At 35.4% G+C, this 23,230-nt stretch overlaps 1 protein-coding gene across 1 annotated transcript in view; it reads left to right on the top strand.

The window, feature by feature from the left end:
- Positions 1 to 18,955, top strand: part of HCRTR2 (hypocretin receptor 2) — a gene marked incomplete at both ends in the record, with an annotated part of 31,703 nt that extends 12,748 nt beyond the window's left edge. Inside the window, 7 exons of the mRNA XM_083858341.1 lie at positions 960 to 1,138; positions 2,571 to 2,814; positions 10,039 to 10,154; positions 14,552 to 14,772; positions 16,116 to 16,237; positions 17,337 to 17,537; positions 18,762 to 18,955. Of these exons, the coding sequence (XP_083714467.1) occupies positions 960 to 1,138; positions 2,571 to 2,814; positions 10,039 to 10,154; positions 14,552 to 14,772; positions 16,116 to 16,237; positions 17,337 to 17,537; positions 18,762 to 18,955 (1,277 nt within the window). The remainder of the gene's footprint in view (positions 1 to 959; positions 1,139 to 2,570; positions 2,815 to 10,038; positions 10,155 to 14,551; positions 14,773 to 16,115; positions 16,238 to 17,336; positions 17,538 to 18,761) is intronic.
- Between the last annotated feature and the right edge of the window lie 4,275 nt (positions 18,956 to 23,230).

Below are 23,230 nucleotides of genomic sequence, written 5' to 3'. Positions count from 1 at the left end.
ATGATTTGTATTCTTGTCTTACAAGAAGTATTGTGATATTTCTGGAAAATTTTGTGCATCAGTTTTTAAAAATCTTTGGGTAAGTGAGTTTAAATATCTAAATAATTCAAAAGCTTTTGATGGCTCCAGTCACTCGAGGTTTGACTTCCAAAATTATTTTTAAAATTACTTTTCTGCTACTTTCTCTGACTTAATTACAGCATTTTTAATTTAGCATCTTATGAATTTAGTGTAATGAATTTAAAGACAGATTTGCCTCATTTCTAAGAGTCTTTAAGTTTGAAAAAGAGCTACATAAAATATACAAAACAAGCTTTAAAGGCACATCTTATAAAGTGCCTTTATAAGTGCATCATCTGCTACATGCTGCTTTTGTTCATCATCAAAAATGTAGTATTTAATATAGCAAAAATTACTTTTATTAACTTAATTCAAATCACAGTTACCCAGAAAACTGTTACAGTTTCTCTGCAGATGCAATAGATATATTAAATCCAGCAAAATATTTTAGAAAGTTATATTTTTGTACAGTTTACAAGAGTCTGTGTTGCAGCAATTTGATTTAAGCATCATGGTATAATAAGAAACAGATAAAGTTTTACAGGTATAGATGTGTATTGCTGTAGACTAGAGTCAATGGTTTGAAAGAGAAATTAAGTTGTATGAGTAGTTAGTAAGATTAACTAGCAGAGAAGTAAGATGCTTTATATATTGGATTATTTCACACATTGCAGTCAGTGGAAAGCTTTTCTTTGTGTATATCAAGAACCTCTCTACATATACTCTCTTGTTTCCACTCAAAAAGAAAACACATGATTCTCACACTGAACTGTACATTCAGATATTCTGTGTTAAACAAAGGACATGAGCATTTCCTTAATTCCACAAAGTCAAATGTTTTTCTCTTAAAGCATTTCCTAAGTCATTTCCATCTCACTAACTTGTCTTTCCAAATTCAGTTTGCCTTGCAGTGTGGAAGAATCATCACATGCGGACCGTTACCAACTATTTCATAGTGAATCTTTCTCTGGCTGACATTCTGGTCACAATTACTTGTCTTCCAGCAACTTTAGTTGTGGACATCACAGAAACGTGGTTCTTTGGGCAGACCCTCTGTAAAGTGATTCCCTACTTACAGGTATTATTTTTCTGTTTGTGTACACAATAGCCATGTTATAAAAACCAGAAATTACAATAGCATCTTCCTAATACTTCTAATCCAATGAAAGTCCATACCTGATACTGAATAGGTATCTCAAAGTACATGCTGAGGCCTAAATGACTGTTCTGCTTGGGAATATGATTATTCATGATAAAGACTGGTTTTCATCTATCGTTGGACTCTGGCAATACATTTTTGGGACATTTTTCTGATGCTCTTTACTTTTTGTGATCTTTTTTAATGATTCAGAAGGGATGTAAAGCAATAAAAATATCTGTAAATAGAAATAAATTCATTAATATTCTCTCTGTGTGGATCTGAACAGCTACACAAGTGTCCAGGACACAGAATCCAACTTGTGAAGGCAGTATGGGCTCTTTTTGTGTTTACTGATTTTGTGTCGAAGTATCCGGGTTCACTGGGAGTTGATCACATTGTCTGCCTTAAGCAATAATTGCTTCTACTCATTTACCCATGGACTTAACTAGTTTTGAAATAATTTCCATCAAAATGATTGACAAATATCTTTTCTAAGAATAGGTGTATGGATGAACTGACTGGGCAAACTAGAATGACAAGTGCTTGGCTTTGTAGTCATTAAAATTCAGAAGAATTAATCACTACTCAGAGTATATGCAGATCATCAGCTCTGTGCCTCCAGCACAATTTATATTTGCAGACAATACCTCTATGGCCAAAGAGCCACATTGTCAAAGGCAAAGTTCCCCAGCAGCTATGAGCTCTACTTGATACAATCAAAATCACAACTATTTTATTCAAAACCGTCCTTCTAGTGAAAGAAAATCTAAAGAGTGAGTGATCACCTAGCATACAAATTGAAAGAATAAAACTGAAGTGATAGGTTGTTTTCTTTACTGAATAAAAGGTAAAATGTTTTAGTCTGCCTTAATCTGATTGTTGTCAGGGACTTTTTAATGCAATCCTGAGTTTCATTGTTCTCATAAAAAGAAAAAGCAAAATGATGGCTCTGGTATACTAATATAACATAGAAACTATCAAATTCTTCTACAAAGAAAAAAAGGATAAAATTCACTGTCTAATGTTTTAAAAGCATTTATTCAAATAAAGATATAAATTCCCAGTTGATTAAATTTTCTATTTCAAAATTTGGTTTTTGCAACACCTATTCAATTTAGTTAGCATCTTGAAGTGTAAATTGTCTGGTGGATTCTAGTAGGAGTACAGCAGATGAGGATATCTGTTGTAATTCTGTAAGTGATTTTAAAAGGAGTCTTTCTTTCTGCGAGTCTATTTAACAACTGCAGATAAAGAACTAGCTATGTTGAAAATATAAATAATTTTTAAAACTCTGGGGGAAGAGTCCAATAAATAATTTTTGAAACTCTGGAAAAAGCCCTACATTTACAAAATATTCCTTTTTCTTTAGACAGTTTCAGTCTCTGTGTCTGTCCTAACACTCAGCTGCATTGCTTTGGATCGATGGTATGCAATTTGTCACCCTTTGATGTTTAAAAGCACAGCCAAGCGAGCAAGGAACAGCATTATAATTATCTGGATTCTGTCCTGCATCATAATGATTCCTCAGGCTATTGTTATGGAGTGCAGCAGTGTGTTCCCAGGATTAGCCAATAAAACCACCTTGTTCACAGTGTGTGATGAGCACTGGGGAGGTGAGTCTGTCATTGACCATACGAGCTGAGTTTGTACCTCTATGAAGCAATCAAAATATCAGGAGATGTTAATATGAAGTCAAGTTGTACAAGCATAATACAAAATGTTCTTGATTATATAAGGTTTCCCGGAACTATAATTTTTCACTGTGAAATTTCTGTGAACTTCTTTTGTGTTGTTGAGGCTTAAAGTACATTTTAAATGAAGTTTAAATGAATGAGTCTGACTAGTGTCTTGACCACGTTAATGCTTCCCAGAGGGTAGAAATGTTCCCACCCTTCAGTGCTCATGATTATATAATTGCGTGACTGATGGACATTGCAGGTTTACAAAGACTTCAGTATTTAGCCTTGAGAAGTAACTATGCAAGAACAAATTTTCTGTTTACCTGATATTTTGCTAATTGCTGGCATTTGACTAGTGTTTATAGGTATCTCCTGGGAGTTCAATGCAAATTACATGTCATTGCAGAATCTACAGAGATGTCATCATTATAGGGTAGTGAGTTAACCTAAAATTTGAATTTTTTCATGGACAAAATCATTCAAATCATTCAAATAACTTTGTGAAAGTAATCAGTAACAAATCAGTCTACACAAGAAGCGTAACCCTCCCCTTCTAGATTAACTTTGAATCTAACATGTTCTGTATCTGAATGAAGCTGTAAGAAGCTGTAAGGATTGCCAGGGAGTAACTACTTCTATTTTGTCTCCGTTCACAGCAAATGGTGTGAGCCACCCACCCAAGTGGTTAGGGCTCGACTCTGGTGGGCCTTGGCAGACCTCCAACACTAACAGAGTGCATGAGTTACATGCTGTGGCTCTGACACTGGATATAGTGGCCATCAGAAATACCATTATTCACACACAGGAAAATAAAGCCAAGTTTGCCAAAACATATAACTAAAAGGTGCCTGTTCAATAGCCTTGAGTCCGGCTAAAACACAATCAGATATTCTCCCGGAGATGTCTCTGTAGAAGAAGATTCCAGAGCAATCTTCTGTGAACAATTATGATAAAATACTACTGGATCACCTGTACTTAATTATCATGATAAATTAGCTTAAACAGCCTGAACTGCTGAGGGCTCTTCCATGTGCTGTTCTGGATGCTCCTTCCCTGGCTTTCACAGACACACCAGAGGATTAATGAGAAGACACTGGGTATCACATTCCCTGTTCTTTATCTCCTTCATCCCAGTTAGTCCTCTGGGACAAGGCAAGGGGCCAAAGGTGGCCACTAGCTCACTGGTACTTACTGCTAACAAAGGTGTGCTCTAAGTTTGTAGCTGAGAGGAAGCCTCTGTTTATCTGTTTACTTAGTGTTTCATTGAGAGGACAAATCTGCTCTTTATTTCTGGTGTTCTTTTTTCTTCTATGAAAAATTTTGTATCCCCTTCTGCTGCAGGATACTGCAGTAGTTATGTGACTATTTTCTTTCACAGCATTCATTCCAAGTACAATTTTTGTCCACTCATTTTGTTGCAGAACCAGTTATTCATGCCTTCATCTCTTCAGGGTTAACTCTGCAGCAAAGGTCCTTTTAATCTCAGCCTAGGAAATGATGTTGTTAATTAATTAGGAAGTCATGAGAGCATTTCATTAGGGAATGTAATCTCAGAATTTCCAGATTTGTATTGGCCACTTTTTGATTCCCAATAGGAAAGTGTTGCTTTTGAACTACAGAGTCTGTAGTAAGCTTAGAACTCTATTTTAAAGAGTGCCTCATGTTCAGTTGTGCTGAAGTAGTTGCAGCCTGAGGTGAAGCACCCACTATAGAAAAAAATCCCTAACAAGAAACAACCAACCCAAACTCTCATGTGCTTGCAATACTTTACTGCTATACAGTGTATTTATCTAAATTTAAATCTACTGGTCTTCAGGTTATGATGTGAGCCTTCACTTGGATGTTTGGAGAGATAGAGGGGATTATAATAAAGGCAAGTATTCATGTATAGAATCGGGGGGTTTTTTTGTGTGTGTCTGGCTTCAGAAAGGGAGTGCAAACACTCCAATTAAAAAAAAAATATTATTTATATTGAGCATGAAAATAATAATAATATATTAAAAAGTTTTCTGAAATGGGAAGCTTTTCACTCCACTGAAACATAACAATCCTATTTTTATCTTGCTGCATTTTTTAATGAATAATTCTCCTAATGGCAGTGTACCATCATTGCTAGTTATTCTGGTGGTGCATTTCAGATATCCTTGAAAAAGATCTCCATGTTCATGATAATAGCTTACCATAGTAATTTGAAAGAAGAATCTTTATATGCATTAAACTACAAGAAGATTTCTCAAATCATGGAATTGCTTAATAAAAGTAGAGTTAGCCTTATTTTATCAATGAGGAATATATATATGTGTATATATATATATATATATATGCATTCCTTTCAGACTACAGAGTGTCATTAAAAAATAATTTCCATTCTGTTGAAAGTGTCTAAGGACTCTGAGTTAGGTCAAAGCATAGAATATGCAGTTTTTCTACTGAAAAATAGGGTTTGAAATCACAAAGGCCACCAAAAAGAAGAACAAAAGAAAAGGGTAACAAGGCAGTAGTTTGAAAAGAGTGGTGAGCCTTAAAGCTGGAAGAAGAAATAAAAAGCTAATGTTTTTAAAGAAAATAGTTATGTTTTTGTTGGATTTTGTTTTGCCTTTTTGACTATGCAAATATAGAGGTTCAAAGAAAAAGCCAATGAGGAGGGTGTTGAAGGAGAAAGAAATTCATGCTGCTACAAATAACCTATATTTGCAAAGAGAAAGTGGAGATATAGGTGTTACACACCTCAGAGACCCTGAGAAAGTCCTATAAGAGAGTCAGTTTAGAGAAAGGGATTGTATTTGGGTGTTTATTGCTTTGTTTAGAACTGCATACAATTAATTCTGTCTAAAATTACAGTACATCTGATAAAATCTTTGCAGAGTATCCTGTACACCATATGTTCTGAGGCTGTTAAACTGTGAATGTTAAAGGTTGGTACTGCAAAAAGAGGATGCTTAATAACACTTTCCAAAAGTGTTTTGGAAGTCTGTTGTAATTCTGGGACCCCAGGGCCATTGAAACATGAGGTGCTATGGAAGAGTAACTGAAAGCCCTGTCCCGGAAGATGTCAGAGATGCCAAAGCAGGAGACAACACTGTACCCTACACAGACTTAGGACCAGCTGCTGGAGACCATCAAAGTCTGATGAGTGTCTGGAGGGAGGGTCTGATCAGTACTATGACACTTGGTCTCCTTAATGGGTGAACAAATAGTCGCCACCCTGACTAATAAGATTTGAGCATGCTGTTGGAAAGCTGCCAGTGGCTGCAAATGGAGCAATAGTTCAGCCTAAAACAGGGCTCAATTTCTTTATAATTGCTTCTGGCAGTCCTGAATGTAAAATTCATTGCCAGTTCTAGGCTGAGGGTTTTTCATCTTGAGTACTGTCTAATAACAATATTTTATTTGGGAATGCAGAAGGATCCAACATGTGACCTTATGCAGGCTCACTTAAGGAGCCAGAGTTGGCTGCAGTTCTATAATAGCCTGTAATTGCTGGGCTGAATTTGATGATAAAGTGCCAAAATAAAAGAAATGTCTATTAAAATGAGTTCACCATGTGTCCAAGTCAGCTAAGTACATTGTCTTAGAGCTGTTCAAGAAGAGAGTGTTAGCCAAAGTGCATTAGCCAAGCCCTTTGCAAATGATAAAAAGAATATGGAGGTAATATTTTCCCAAAACTGCATGGTTGAATGGAAACAAAGGGAAGACTTTGTGTTCCATTCCCTCTTAGACTACTCATACAATAGTACAAAACCACATTGTCTTCATTCTGAAAAACAAATAGCTGGAAATTGCAGTACTACAAGAAGCTTTATACATCCTGTTCATTGAAGTATTCAGAATTTAATGAAAAACTCATGGGATATTTTAATGCAGAAGGAAGTCAGAATATTTCTAACACTAAAATTATACTGGGTGTTATTGATAAGCACAATCTATTAGGTTTCAAGATGTAATTTTAGTGTTAGCTAACCATAAGTAATCTGACATAGGAACTTAGTTTGGAAGCACTGCATTATGTGGTTGATTTTTTTATGCTATTGGCACCCACTTCCTAACATCTCTAATTATTCAGCTTTATTTTACAAATATAAACTTTTATTTGCATTGCTTCTCTATATTGGTAACTCCAAAACCTCATAAGTATCTTCCTGAGACTAGGGAACCTGGGAACCCTACTGATGCTCAACAAACTTGATAGTCCTGTTTTTCCCTATTCTTAAGGAACCTGTCAGGAGTACCAATTTTTTTAAGCACTATGACCAAAGGGACTATTTCATTTGCTAGACATAGCAAAACATTTTGAGTCTGTTTATTTCAGTTTGATTTAAAATTTTGGCAAAAATCCAGTTTCAGTCTACCAATTTCAGGCTGGGAATGGAAGATCATGTGGAGAGGGAAGCTTTAGAAAATTTTAAAATGTGTTTAATAATCCCTGCAGTAGAAAGATGAAAGCTTGTTTTAACATACTGATCCTTTATCGGGTGGGGTAATTACAGTGTATGAATGAAGCTGAATAGGAATGCTCATCTGAACCCAGTCCAACCCCTATGACCACCTGTTTGCTTTATGTTTTATTCTCTCTTTGCAATAGAATAGCAGCCAGAGACATGAGAGTCATTGTTTTATTCTTAAAGAGGTAGTTATTTCAGTTAAGAACAATCTCCCCCTGTCCTGAAGTCCATTATGTGACCATAGAGAAGGCAAGGACACTTTTCTCCTCTTCTGCTTGGCAGTAAGAGTTTCAGACATCCCACTCAGGCAGAACCACTGATTGATGTTTGCATTCAGGGAGCCTGCAACTCACTTGATAAATGAATAGTATCCTTAGCCAGCCCTCCTCCTTCTTGCTGCTGTGATTGTCAAACAGCTTTAAAGCTTTTCTTTGGCTTGAGAAGCTAAACAGAGTCATGCTTCTTAGGGAAAACTTTTGCAAGGGGCTTTGCCCTGGGTGGAGGAGGGACAGGTTTCCTTTGATGTTTAGCAGCTGGCACTTTCCAGGTGGCTAAACTTCAAAGGCAAGTGTTAGGATCTTCCTCCAACCTGGTCCTCAGTTCTTTGTAGATAGCTAGGCTCATTTAATGTTTCACTTTACTTGGAATGCTAAATTGGAAGTCATAAACTCCAGATGGCCTTTTAAATATATACCGTCCTTCTACCTGAAAGGGGCCTGCCTGCCGGCAGAGCATTGATGAGGCAGGTGGCACCTCCTCCTGAGCAGAAAGAATGTACTTTCAGTTCTGACCTCCTGTGATCCCAGTAAGTCACGTTACTCCAGTTTCTCCTTAATCTCTCCACCTGTGAAGCATGCATGTCAGTATTTCTCTGGCTAGCAGGACTGCTGTGAGGCTGCATCTTCTGGAATGCAAAAGCAAGTTTGAGATCATCAATCAACATATAATCTCAGGTTAATGCCAATTATAATAAACCTGCCCCAAGTGGTCTGGCTCCCCCAGGGACATTGACAAGAGTTAGTAGCTGCAGCTGCTAGTTAGGAGTTTGTAAACTGGTTTGCTACAGGATACTAGAGCAAGTTAGAAGTCAAATACTACTCATATGAATTTTTCAAACCCTGATCCATTGAGACTATCAAATGTCAGTGGCAGCATTTCTATTACCTTTGCTGGGAATGAAGATTGGCTGGATTTTTCCGTAGCAGGTTTCCATCTCCTTGATACTGAAGGTTTTCTGACTGGTGAACCAGCTGGCATTTTTAGGTCCAATGACAAGTCTGAAATTACTTGAGTCTGCATTTAAGAGTGAGCCTGGAATTTACATGATGGTGTTCTCCTTCCTGCTATGAGAGTTATGGGGCAAATCTTTGTATATCTTTGTCTTTACAAGCTCTGAGATTCTCCTGGCATGCTCTTCTTTGATAGGGTCCACAGTCCCAGTCACTTTAACAAGCAGAAAATAATTTCAATGCACCAAAGCTTTGATCTCCTGCAACTCTTTATTTTTCCCTTCTTTTCCCTCTCTCTCTCTTCTTTTTTTTTTTTTTTTTTTTTTTTTTTTTTTTTTTTTTTTTTTTTTTAAATAAAACAGCAATCAATACAGAATTTCACTTGCAGATCTTATAATCCTGAAACATTTGGAAATTCTGGACATTAACATAATCTTTCCTTCTTTACTCTATCAAAGGATTATCTTACAATTTGACTGTTTATAGGGTGCAGTTTCTTTTCTGCTATGTGTTGTTACTCTCCAAAATGTTCATTCCTTTTCTGAGGCCATCCATAGATGTTAAGTTGTAATTAATACCAACAATTGGTAATAGCAAACTACATTTAGCATTGCAAAAGAGCAGACAAGTTTTCAGGCACTGCACATTCTGGTATAAACTAGTGATGGAGCTTAAGACACAACATTCTTAAAACTCAGTACGCTCACAGCACTTTTAAGATGTTTTCTCTAAGCAAATAACATTCAACATAGGTTGTCTTTTGAAAACAGATACATGGGAAACTAGAACACAACAGTACCAAACTCATTATTGTTAAAGCTGAGTCAAAAACCATCTTGGAGATTTCCTAGGTTTAAAGCACTTTAATGTATTGATTCTATTTTTTAAATCTAATAATGATAATTAATTACTGAGTCTTAATCACATATATTCTGCCACCAAGAGTGATTTATGAAATGTCTGTCTCTCCTCCCATAAGTGTCCTGTGCTCCACAGTTGGCAGTTGCAGTCTTTATAGGTGAGGGATTGTGCAGTTTACTCAGGGATATATAGTAGCCATTTCAGAATTAAAACTAAAGACAGTTATACAACCTTTCAATATGTCAAGGTTGAGGTAGGTTGGATGATTAATTGCCTATTTTTAGATAACAAAATTTTCACTTTAAAATAATATTTCATTTTAAGATAACAAAATTAATCCATCACTGTTTTAACAAAAAGTAAAACTTTTTAAGACTCCATACATAAAGTAAAAATATGATAAGAAATCAGTAATGTGATACAGGAGATCCTTGAGATAAAAAGCATGTTTCTAATAGAATGTATCTAGAAGTGATTAAAAAAGCAATCTTGACCATAATATTATTTGGTACATCTTCCTATTATGTTGAAAAATGCATGCATATCTATATGAATATTTTTTCTTAAGTGATTTTTAAACGTATGCGTATTTAAATGCACCTTTCCTATTTGAATTCTCTTTCCAGCTGAGATTTACCCCAAGATGTATCACACATGCTTTTTTCTGGTGACATACATGGCACCACTGTGTCTTATGGTGTTGGCCTATTTGCAGATATTCCGGAAGCTGTGGTGTCGCCAGGTAAGTCACGTAGCATTGGCTCTCTTTACTTGCTCTTGCAACTTTGTGCAGATTCCCATGTAAAACCTCTTTGTTTATAAACTCCATGTTGTCACTTAGGACTTTGATTTTTACATCTATGCTGGTATACAGCCACCTTGGATAGGCATTGAGATGTATCAAAAAATGAAGGCAGTCAGAAAGTTTCTTGTGTCTGTGAAGGACATTCTCTTAGAGAAAAAGTAAACAAAAAGCAACAGAAAAATTGATCATAGATAGAAGAAAGATCTCCCTCACTGCATCTGAAATACTTAACAAAATAACTTAGGTGACTTTATTTATACTGATAAAATCTCATGTAGCAGTCAAAATTTAAGACTGACCTTCTCATTTTGTTAGTTTTATTTTTATTTTTCTTACTTAGGTTGATGGCAGGTCCAATCTGAACGAAATGTAAACTAGAAGGTCCAACTATCAGTACTGGGAGACTGGAATTGCCTGATGTGAAGCTGGCTGTTATCGTACTTGATGTGAATTGATGACAAATGATTCACACAATTTCTAATACAAACATCTGTTTTTTTCAAGTTTCAAATAAAAAATAAAGGAAAGAAAACAAGAATACTAAACAAAACAAACAAAAAACCCCATTAAGCAGACAAACAGACAGAGAACATTTGAATTTAAGTTGCATAAAAGTAGTTTTTTTCAGGAATCTTTAAAAATTATTTTGTGTATGTGAACTGTAATTTGTCATGCACCAGTTTGTGATGCTCTCTTCTGTCTCCTGCTTTGTCCAGGATTTATCTATAGCTGTAGTCCACCACCAGCTGCCCTGTCATTCTGTAAAGGATAATAAACTCATCCCGATGAAGAAATAATTCAAGATATTCCCTTTCAAGTGGCTCTAGCAATGTTTCATATTTCCATCAACATATGGGCATGAATCACTTCTCTCTCACCAGCATGTTTGATACCATCCAATTTTGAGGGTGTCCTGGTCAGGGGATAGTACCTGTCCCATCAGGAATATTTTTCATGCAGTTCAAATTGATTCATCAGAGAAATCACAAATTTACTTCTAAATATACATATGATAAAAATAAAATCTTATACTGACAGAATGTGTCTCTCACAAGTAACCCATATACAGGAAATACCAAATCCACTTTCAAGATTTTTGTTATCATCCATAAGTCATAACAGCAATTATTGTCACTTCTAATCAGATTAGGTTAAACCAGAATTTCACTTTATCATGCTCGTCAGCTTTAAATTATTATTTTTGCTTTTAATTTCTTATTTTGATAAGATTAAGTAACAAGGTATCTTGGAGATAAAATTTAACCTTTACAGTTTGAGGGGACTCTTCTCCAGAAAAAAAGTATTTCTTGCTTAGTTTTGGTTTTAAGTTCAGTCTAAACATAGTACGCTCTGCCTTGCTGAATCTGTCCTGTATCGCCCAATGACTTTATCACCATAGTCTTCCTCAAGCTTCTCTTTTATACCTTTTTTACAATCTGCCTACCCTCTCAAGCTCTTAATTAACCAAGTTAATGCAAAGCAGTTGTTCTTAACCTACACAGAGTAGAAATTGCTATCTCAGATTCAGAGCAGGAGTTGAATGACTGGAAACCAACCTTTTATTTGGGTTCCTTCCTCCCTCCACTCCCCAGTTGTTTTGGCTGGTCTATTTGTTCTTCACAATGTCTCTTCTCCTTATTCATCTTGCATGCTGACAAGGTTAGAATGATCCTTTATTTTTCAATGGCTAAAAGAGAAATTCTACTACAGGTTCAGTGCTATCAGTGCTGCCAAATTACATCTGTCTCTCTGCCTGGCATAGATGATAGAACTATGTATAAGAGGCTGCACTAAGTGAAATTAAAACCACTGCACATCTATTATCAGCTGTGACTTGGCTGCAGGCATCAGGCACTTTCCTAAGTGCAGCAGGTGTGCTGTAATCAGTCATGTAGCACAAATGAATGCAGTGCTCTAAATTTATTCTTTGGTAACAGTTTCAATTAGAAAAAACATGCTGTTTACCAGAAATTCAGTTAAATGTGGTGATCTTGTTGCAAGGTACAATGAGCCTTTCATGTCTACGTGACAGAAAAAACACAACAAACAGTAGATGCTTTCTATGCCCTACATTTTTTCTAAAGGTTTTATTTTGAAATGTAATGTGTTGTGCACGCAAATTTTTAGATGAAAAATAGAAGATTGATTTACAAGTTATTGTTACTGTACTTTGTGTAATTAATAGCTCTTAAAATTTCTGATTGTGTAAATCAAGCAGATCTTTGAATTAATGATTCACCTTTATAAAGACAAGAACAATCATGCAAAAAAATTAGAAATTTTGAGTAATTTATTTTATATATTAGCAAAGAAGTAGTGATTTAGAAGTCTGTGTTCTTGGTGTATTTTAAGTAGATTAAAAACAGCTTCTGAACAAATAGAACTATAGAACTGAATGGACTTAGGATGAAAGTGTTGATACACAATTTCTAATATCAAGTTCCAAGTATGCTTCAATTTTCTGATGTCCAAATGCATTGACACTAAAGCCCATTTGTAGTAATAATTAGGAACTCTATCCGTTTTCTTTTTGGTAGTTGAAACATACCCTTCCAATCTTTGCAAGTTGATACTACATTTGAGAGATTTTCTTTGGTTATAAACCCCTTGAAAACTATGTGAGGGGATAGAGAAAAGGTGCATAAGAAAGTAACTCTAAATTTTATTACTTGTTTATTCACAGCTAATAGGCTTTTCGTAAAACTTTGGAATTGCACAAATGCTTCAAAATTATCTCTATGACTGATTTATTACCAACAAGCAAATATATGCATTATGGTCCCATGTGTACACTTGTGTATACTTGTACATACATGATTGTGGGGGTGCTGGAATGATACACGAAGCAACACATCATCATAGAATTGTAGAAACATTTGTCTTGAAAAAGGCTCTTAAGGTAATTTAATTCAACCATTGACCTAACACTGCCAAGTCCATCCCTAAACCATGTTCCTAAGTGCCACATCTACTTATCTTTTAAATATCTCCAGGAGTGGTGACTCAACCACTTGCCTGGGCAGCCTGTTTCAAGGCTTGAAAATCCTTTCTGTTCCAATAGTTGTAAATCATGTTTGGTGGTGCACATAAATGCTGAACTAGGGGCTTGTCTGTGCAAGGAAGATATTCACACACAACCCCCTCCCCCCTACCAAAAAATAAATAAATAGACCAAAACCAGAAACCAACCAAAAAAACCCACCCAACCCCACAAAACCTCACCAAAACTCCAACACAGTAGCTTTCTAGAACAATTCTTTTCTAGAACAATTTCTAGAACACAAAAGAATGTGCATGCTTTTTAGCTTACTTTTATCTTTCTTAAATAAGTATAAAAATTTTCATCATTTTCTGGTCAGTTTGTCTGGATAATAATTATTTTTAAAAAAAGTTACAATACACAATATGAACTTTCCAGATACTTTTGAACTTGAAAGATTTCACATGAGATTAGTCACCCTACACACTATTGTGCTACACATAAATAAAACTGTATTTCTAGCCAAAAGGTTTTCACACTGTATGACATTGAAAATACTATAAATGTAATGTGATAGAGTTCTCTGAGAAAGTCCTTGACATCTGTATTCTTTCACATTTTGCTGCAGGCAGGAAGTAATTTAGAACTGAAGCAAAATTATTTTACTTGGCTTGTCTTATGTGAGGGCACAGAAAACAAAAACCAATTTTTTTTAATAGCATGGTCCTACATACACTCATTGCAACATGTCTTTGACTAATTCAATTCCTCCTGTGTCTTGGCACTTTTCCATGATCTCCCTCAGTTTTGAAGAACTTTGCAGAGATCCACACTTCAGCTGTGATTATTTCTTTAGCTACTTCACTGTCATCTAGGTTACATGCATGGAAGTTTTACCGCACTTAAAGCTATTCAGGCTTTAAATCCTTGTTTTGCAGTACTGAAAAACTGTTTAGTATCTTATATTAGCAGCATATTAATGGGAAAGCCTACTGTGCTATACAACAAAACATTGAATGTAGAACTTTATAGCAATGTAATTGCAGCACCAGGGGTGGTAATTTTGATAGTCTGAAGACAGAAATAAATCAAGGTATGTGGGAAGTAAAGAAATTTTGAGAACATCAGTTGATATCTGCATATAAAACAATTTTTATGCAGTCCCTCTAGTGTGTCTGAAATTCAGTTTGTTTCCTGCAGCTGCATCAATTAATTTAATTTAAAAATCCTTTTTATCCCTGTGAGCTTGCATTGTGTATGTCAAGGTGTCTATTTTTCATGTTATATCTGTAGCCAAAATAGTTTTTTAAAAATGTTTTTCAAAATGCCCCTTCCCTTCTTTTGTCTGCCTTAGATCCCAGGAACTTCTTCCGTTGTTCAGAAGAAATGGAAGCCTCAGCAGCCCTCAGCACAGCCCCGAGGGCTGGGACAATCAACAAAGTCAAAGATTAGTGCTGTGGCAGCTGAAATAAAACAGATTCGTGCAAGAAGGAAAACAGCACGTATGCTAATGGTTGTCCTTCTGGTTTTTGCACTTTGCTATCTACCAATTAGCATCCTCAATGTCTTGAAAAGGTAAAGTTTATCCCAAAATATAAACACTTGGTAAAGCTTTCTGTTTAAAACAATCCTCTGCTACAAGATTCCTTTTATTCTAGCAGATACTTTTGAAGGATAAGCTTATTGCATGATAAAGAAATAGAAAATAAGCAAGCAATTATATATTTTATATATATAGCCTATCCATATTACTTAAATTAGAGGCCAGATTGTGGAACTCTTATTAACAAGATCTTCCTCATGAAAATGACCCAACCTATCTCCTTATAAATCTCATAATTTACATGGGATTACATCTTTGCTGTAAATGTTCCCGTGGAAGTGCAGTCACCTAAAGCAGCAGCTGAAGGCTAGCAGTAGAGTGTAGCAGAGCAGCAGAGTGTAATGTTGTGGCTTGACTCCAAGGACTGTGAAATTCTGAGTTCAAACCTAAACTACCCATGTACAGTTTCAAGACCCTTATCTAACCCTTCAGTTGGTCCTATGAAGCTGTATTTTAATTTTTTATCTTTTTCTCTCTGTGCGTTTCATATGTAATTGTGTCCACTCTTGGTTTTTGTATAGTGCCTGACAGACTGGAGCTTTGGTAATAATTGGAATACCAATAAATAATGGTACATAGCAGAAGATTTGAATATCCTAAAAAACAATGAGCATGTCATTGGTGCTTTCTTAATTGGAGTGTTATGGGAACATTTTAGTTTTTAAGGGATAGTTTCAAGGTTTAAGTACATCCCACTCAATGGCCCTTTCTTGAGGCCTAATTTAAATACTTTTCATTCTCAAGTCTCTTCACAGAAAATGTAGAGAGAAAACTATTTCCAGATGGTTCAGGCCACCTTCAACCTAAAACAGAGGAAATACACAGGCTGCCTCAACAACAATAGCAGAGTAGGCCCAGAGTTAGATTTTTATTTAAATGGTAGAAGTGATGGGTAAAGCGTCTGGGAAATGCAGATTTCCCTGGAGGATAGAAGCTGCTATGGTAGCCTCAGGTTTGCCAGTTCAATGCCTTTTCAACTCCACAGATATTTGGAGAGTAGCCTAGAAAGTGTATTGGAGAGTGGGCCTAGAGCCAGAAAGCCCAGTGACATGAGTACATCAAAATCAATGTTTCCTGTCTTTTCTTGGCTTATTGGACAACAGATGACTTTAGTTAATTGGCAGAAAAGTTGTGCATTTTCACCATAGTAAAGTCTCAGTTCTGCTAAACCACCAAGGCAAGAACACTGTTGAATCAGCCTTTCTGTGGTACTGCAAATAGGTAATCAGAGATAAGATTGGGCTAGAAGTTGTAAAATCTTTTAAAATAAATTCTAATTTTACCATCTTTCAGGTTTGCTTTTCTCTTTCTGTAGGGTTTTTGGGATGTTTAATCATGCTGATGACAGAGAAACTGTATACGCCTGGTTCACATTCTCACACTGGCTTGTATATGCAAACAGTGCAGCCAATCCTATTATTTATAACTTCCTCAGTGGTAAGTTACAGTTACCTAGAATTCAAGTTTAATGTATAATTTGAATGTAATGAGCCATAGCAAAAATTAATGACCGTGTAACTTCAGCTCAGCTCCTCCAGTGGGAGCTAGATCCTCTTCCTTGAAGAATTTGCCTGAAGTATCCCATTACCTTCAGGATATCAATAAGTAACCTAGAGTGTGCCAGGGCCTGAGGCCAAGTGCTAGAACGTGACTGTCCATGACAATAATGTGGTAGAGAAGTTCCTGGCATGACTTTGATCTGAAACAATTACCATTCCTCTGAACAATCTCAAGATGCTCTCTGGCAGGTAGCACAGTCCAGGGGCTGTCCCCAGCTGGCATGATATATTCAAGGATTGGGATTTCGAGGTTGTGAGTCTTCAATTGTACTTACATGACCAAACTGTGCCAATTAGGGTCAACTTCAAAGAACCAGCCAGGATGCTGTTTACTTATTAGGATAGATTTGTCTTAGTTTGTATATGTGTCATTTGGCTTGGAGAGCAGAATCAGGACCTGAACTGGTATTTTGCAGCTAAATACAGGGAGGCAAAACTCTATTGATCCTCACTACATATTGGCCCACTGTAGTTTTTTTGTGGTGCGTAGTGTGAAAATTATCTGAACAATTTCCTCTGAGCCCCAAAAACATGGGACTGTCAAACATTGTGATTTTTTTTTTAATCTATTAATGATAAAACACAAAATAGCTAGTCTCTCTCTTTTCACATATCAATTAAGTATTCAATCATTCAAGCCTATATTTGCTCAATTTTTTTCTTTTTTTTTGTTACATTTGTAATTAATCAGCAGACTATCTATGAGGTGGTTTCGTTAATCATTCTAGTTTGTCCATTCTGTCTAGCCAAGAATAATTCAGCCTTCACATCACACCTCACATGTCTTCTTAGAAAGGTTGTCTTTTTTCTTTCTCCAATATGATTAAACTGTGAATTTCTACTTCTGCATTAGAAGAGCATCTGGGTGGTTTGCATTAATTTTGCTTTAGATAACTCCTTTACATCCAAATCTATAAAGTTTAATGAAATGCGGTTTATAGTACAATCTTTTCATGAGTCATTTTTGTGGTTGACAGGGAAATTTAGAGAAGAATTTAAAGCAGCATTTTCCTGTTGCATCTTTGGCATTCGCAGCCACCATGACGAACGGTTCACCAGAGGTCGTGCCAGTACAGAGAGTCGGAAATCCTTGACCACCCAGATCAGCAACTTTGATAACGTTTCAAAACTTTCAGAGCACGTTGTATTGACCAACATAAACACAATTCCATCAAATGGTACTGTATCTATTACCCACTGTTAGTATACTGGTCCCTATGCCTTTTGATTCCATAGAAGTAAATTCTAATTGTGCATCCATCCTGGGATCTGAGCATAAAGAGAGAAGGGTGTTTAAAAGAAAGTAAGGGTGTTTAAAAGACTGTAAGAAAAGAAAATTAAAATAAATGTTTTATAGACTATGCCATGACTTTGATTATATAATGAGGAAAGAAAATTTCACCACATTTATTTCAAATGCAGATATGGAGGGAGTAAAGCAATCATATTTTTATACAAATATTTTTTTTGGATAACTACTTCTTTTAGACTCCTAAGTAAATAAAGAACAAGGACCTGAAAGCATGAAAATCATTTTCCCTATCTTTGGACTGTGTTTATGAACAGCTGTATTCTACTCTGATCTAATTATCTGAAGTTGTGGTATATTTTAAAACAAATATTTTAATGAAAATTGGGCGTAGAGATTGAACTATCATAATGTCCTTTACTATTTCAAATTACCTGCTTAGCATGCATTCTGGTGTGAGATGGCTGATTAAATAAGAAATTAATATTAATTTATTTTCCAAAATTTTCTGTTCTTTTTCATGTTAGGTAGGCTATTGCATGTGTTCAGGAACAGCTGGGAAGCCACTTTTCTCTTAATGTAGAAGGAATGGTTTTTTCACCTGAATTCAGTACTATTGCCATTCTTTTATGTACAGCACAAGTAAAGTTACAAATATGAAACCCATAAGACAGTGTAGCTAAATAACTTTTTACCCTTTGTTTCTCATTTATCATCCTTCTCTCTATCCTCTGCTCATGGCAGGGGAGTTAGGCTAGATAGTCTTTAAATGTCTCTACAAACCAAAACTACCAATGATTCCATGACTGACTTGCAAACAGGAAGCTGTGGTGCTCTACTGGTCAGAGAGTCATCTGGATAAGGAACCACAGGGCCATTTACCTAATAGTGCATATTAATAAGTAATAGAACACATGAAAATGTTGAGAAGTTAAAACAACATCAAGATTTATGCATCAGAAATGCCCTTAGTCTTCAATCAAGAAACTTTCACTTAAAATATTCAAATGCAATTTGAAATGTTTTCTGGAAGACCATTTTATTAATAGATTATCACCTGCATAATGTTCAGGGAGAGATAATCAGAGAGTGAGTTAGCCAGCCACCTGATACAAGCAGTGAAATGATGTTAAGGTCTTTATTTTATCTACAGATATCCCAGCTATGCTCAGCCCATTGAAGTCAGCGGAACTGCATCTCCACATACCCGGGATGAATATGACTTCAAATATCGATGAAGCCATGAGGGTTTCTGCAGAAGACATTGTCAAAACAGAGAATGCAGAGTGGAATAAATTTGTCCCTAGCATAACTAAACTTACTTCGATGGAGTTACAGCAAGGATGATTTTGGCTCAATACACTACAACTGCCAGAGGATGCCACACACTTTTAGCTGTGGTACAGACTACAACTGGACAAAGGGATTCCTTCAAAATAACTGCCTATCCTCTTTCTTCTCAGTCTTACAGAAACCTACTTACCTCAATATGAGCTAAAGAACATGTCTTTGCAATTCTTTTTAAAGATTGGATTGTAACATACTTTGTACATATTGTAGATATTTATTTTTATATATTTTAGATGCTGTGAAATGTTCTAAAATGTATCATATAAAAAAATCTAAGTATTTGAAAGAAGGCTTGAACATCATTTATTTATATCCTCTTTCTATAAATGATTGACTCATGTACAAGGAATGCTTACTTATGCACTAGTGATAATCTGGCATTACTTTGCACTTCTTTTTCTGCAAATACACTTGTAATAAGTTCTACGTTTAGTATGGAACTTTCACTTCAGATTGATTTGGAGAGAGTCCACATTGATTTTCTAAGTACAGACAAGATGTGAATCCAAAGTGCTGAAAATCACACGTTTTCATAATATTACACTTAAACAGCCTTTTTTTTTTTTTTTTTTTAATTTGAGTGCCTAAAAAGTAACCATTTAAATAAAACTTATGTGATGCTCAAAGGTGCTATAGGCTCAAATTTCCTACTCAGGCCAATAGGAATAGCAAATGTCAGCACCGCTGAAAGACAGGACATTTTAACTCATTTTAGTCCATAATGTGTTAAATGTTGCTCCAGAAGATCTCAGAAAATCTTTAACATAGGAAAACATTAGTTGTCTTTCATTAGTTGTCTTTCATTTTCATGACTTCTCTCTCAACTGCCATTTAATACTAAAGACACAATCAATTTACAACTCTATATCTATTTATGGGTTAATCTCTGGCCTGGAGCTTCCTACTATGTATTGTATTTTTCTCCTTAAAGGATGAAGATGGTGCATCACTGGAGACTTAGCCTTCTAGAAGAATGTGGTCTATTGGTTGGAAAAAGGCTAATTATCAGAAACTGAGATGCAATTTCCCTGTGGCACTATTCTTGTGTTTCAGTCCAGATTTTTCAAAAGAAATGGTAAGATGAGAGGGAGGAATTTTTTCATTTAAAAGGATTTGGCATAGAAAGAAGACAGTCTCATATATTCAAATGTTTCTATAAAGCAAATTATTAATCAATTAAGGTGTTATTTGATTACCTTTTGTAAATATTTTTCTAGGTTTTCCTTTGACCTAATGTCATGCAATGTACTATCTATCATGGCAACTATAGTTTTATGAAGTGCTTAATCACTTTATGCTTTAGCCTTCCCCAACAGCTGTTTTACTTGGCATTGTTGCAATTCCTCCTAGTTTACATTGATGTTAGGTGAGAGAGATTTGCAGTCATTTGTATATTAAAGTTTTCTATTTAAAGAGGAAAAGGAAAATACTCTTCTTTTGATTAAAAAAGAATAAAGAAAAATATCTAAATGGAGAGAATGTTTAAATATTAAATAAAGTAGTAGGAATTTCAATATTCCTATGTGTAAACTTAATTTTTAAGTACAGCTATTATGTCAATTGTCAATGTCATTTCAAGGAATTATTTTGCCTTGTCTCTTTTAAGAAAATAAAACCTAATAACTGTGGAAAGCACAGCAGGATTTGATTTCATAGCTACTGCAATTCCTTTACCATGAGAAGGCTATCTTTGCTCTTCAACCATGGAAAATGCAGAATTGTTAAAGAGTGTTGACCAAGATGCATATATTTTTGGATATAATTTGAAATGACTGAACAAACAGCTGCTCAATTAAAACATTACAGATATGGGAAAATGGAATTTTAAAAGTCCTCTAAGTTTTTCTTTTGTTTAGCTATAAGCAAATAGTCAAAAAGTTAAAAACTAGTATATCAACCCAACTGCAAAATAATTATCAGTAATCATTTATTTGAGACATAAAATATCTTAGCCCATGATTGAAAAAAGTCTATTATGCCCAAATTTGGCAAAGCTACATTTTTATTTCAGAAAATGTATTTTTAGCTTTTCCTTGAAGAAAGAGAAAGAATATAGAAAAAAAATGGTTATTGAAGAAAACTTGGACAGCATAATAGGGGTGTATGTGTACTTTTCAAATATAGAAGGTCATGGATCGCTGTGGAAGGCCCAGCAAAATTTTTATGCTTTGTCAGGTGTGTTGCCCAGATCCCTGTGAGGCAAACAGAGAGGAAAAGGGTATTCCTAACCTGAGCCAGCAAATAAAGAGCTAAAATATTGATGCTAGTGATGCTCATGTAAATGGCAGTTTTTGGAGCCTGGAGGTGTTCTGTGCTGTGTTAGAAAGGCAGGTTTTGGCCTTAATTTTGTCTTTGTAAGAGAAAGTATATCTTTTGTCCTCTTTTTTATCTCTTCTTTCTCTGTTTTCACCTAGATCTCTAGAATTAAAATGTTCCAATATTTCTAGGATTTTCTTTTAACCACAACTTTAACTTAGCAGTCCTTTTTATGTGGAGAAGATAAATAAAATATGAGACATTCATTAGCAAATGATTCTGGGTTTTCTCTGGGCAATTTCTATTGAGTAAACAGCATATCTTTCAGACTCAAATTGTACAATCAGATATTGTATCAGATTTGAAATTCTAAGGATAGCTAAAGAGCATTAAATAATTTTTGCCAGAGACTATGGATATCAAGCTAAATATTGGTGAAATATGGTTATCAAGATAAATAACTGGTTATTTTTATGAAAATATTTTTCATTCAAAAATAAATATTTTTGATGAAAATATTCCTATGCTTTTATTTCTTTAGTTTTACAAAATTTGAGAAATACCTTTTTTAATTAAAATAATCTCTGGGAGAAATAAATCCAATAGTGAGCAATAGCCAGCAATGGAGCTAGAAATAGCTGCGAGAAGAGAGGGTGTAATGAATGAATGAACATTTCTTATCCAGCATATAAATACTGAAAGTTATCTGAAAGCTGAGCCTTAATTGGGTTTTGTTACCTCTAGCTGCTTTGCTGTTTTAATATTTCCACTATTGAAATGGAGAGAAATAGAGAAACTGAGTTCTCATGCCACTGTTTCTGCTTGTCCACAGCAGCATTAAACATGGGGTTTAAATCACTGCAGATTTGTTCCTGCAGATATTAGTTGTTGTGCCACCATCATTCTGGTGCTTTGTCTCTCAACATATTTCACAGTCTTGGAGGTCTGATATCCTGACCTGTTTCTCCTTTACTGTTGTCACTGTAGTGATAAGCTTGTGCCTTGCAGTCACAATGAATGCAAGATAATATCTCCATCTCCACCTCCAAAAACGCAATGTTTTTCCTCAATGTTTTTCCTTTTCTTCTGGACCTCATAGAGAGAACCATCTCATTCTCTGATATTATCACAATTGATATGTGTTATTAACCTGGAGAGTGCTTTATATGTTGGAGAATACACCAATCATTAGTTTAACTCAGACCTCACTCTATGACATATCATAACCTACTGCTGCATATTACAATGGTTTAAGGCAAAGGCAAATTTAGCTTTCCAACCTAGAATTTGTCTCACAGCTAAAATAACATTAATCTCTCAGGCTGTTCTTCCTACTTGACAATTAGGTTTTTCTGTGGCTGTTGGATATATTGGGTGAAGTAATATATTATTTATTGAAAAAATTTAAAAGCCCACAAACACATATTTAGTAATTTTATCATTAAGAGCTTACATAAATAATGCAGTTTAAAAAACTAAGCTAAAAATCTGTGTAAAAATTAAAAAGAGAAATTACGTACAAGATTGATTCTTCCTGAGCTAAGAAAAATAACCGAAATCTGGACTTTGGGTCAAGTTTTGCTTGTCAGTAGTGACAGGATTTCAACCACTATATCTGTCTCTCTGATAGCTAAGCTGGAAATTTTATGACATCTTTTTTGCTTAGGCATTTAAAGACAAAATGCAGTTTAAAATGTTCTGTATGGGATAGGCCATTTGCAAAAACAAGATTCATGAGTAGTATGGAGAAATCAGTAGGGATCTGTTGCTTTCACCTCCTTCCACTGCAAAAGCAAAGAGCACACACTGAAGCCAACAGGTGTATGACTGCATCCTTTATGGCTGACTGCTTCATTGTGAAGTACCAAGTCAGCTGCTGACTTTTGTATGGCACACTGTTTTTTGAGGTATTTCAGTGAAACACCTGAGGTTACACTCATAGTCCTGGCTGGGTCTAGTCTATAGATTAATTATTTGTTCCCCTGGTCTGCCGTCTAACATATTCCATAGGTCTTC

This window comes from Zosterops lateralis (assembly GCF_965231275.1).
Source record: "Zosterops lateralis genome assembly, chromosome: 3".
Lineage (NCBI taxonomy): Eukaryota > Metazoa > Chordata > Aves > Passeriformes > Zosteropidae > Zosterops > Zosterops lateralis.
Note: the sequence above shows the minus strand (reverse complement) of the source record. Positions and strands in the feature narration are given on the sequence as shown.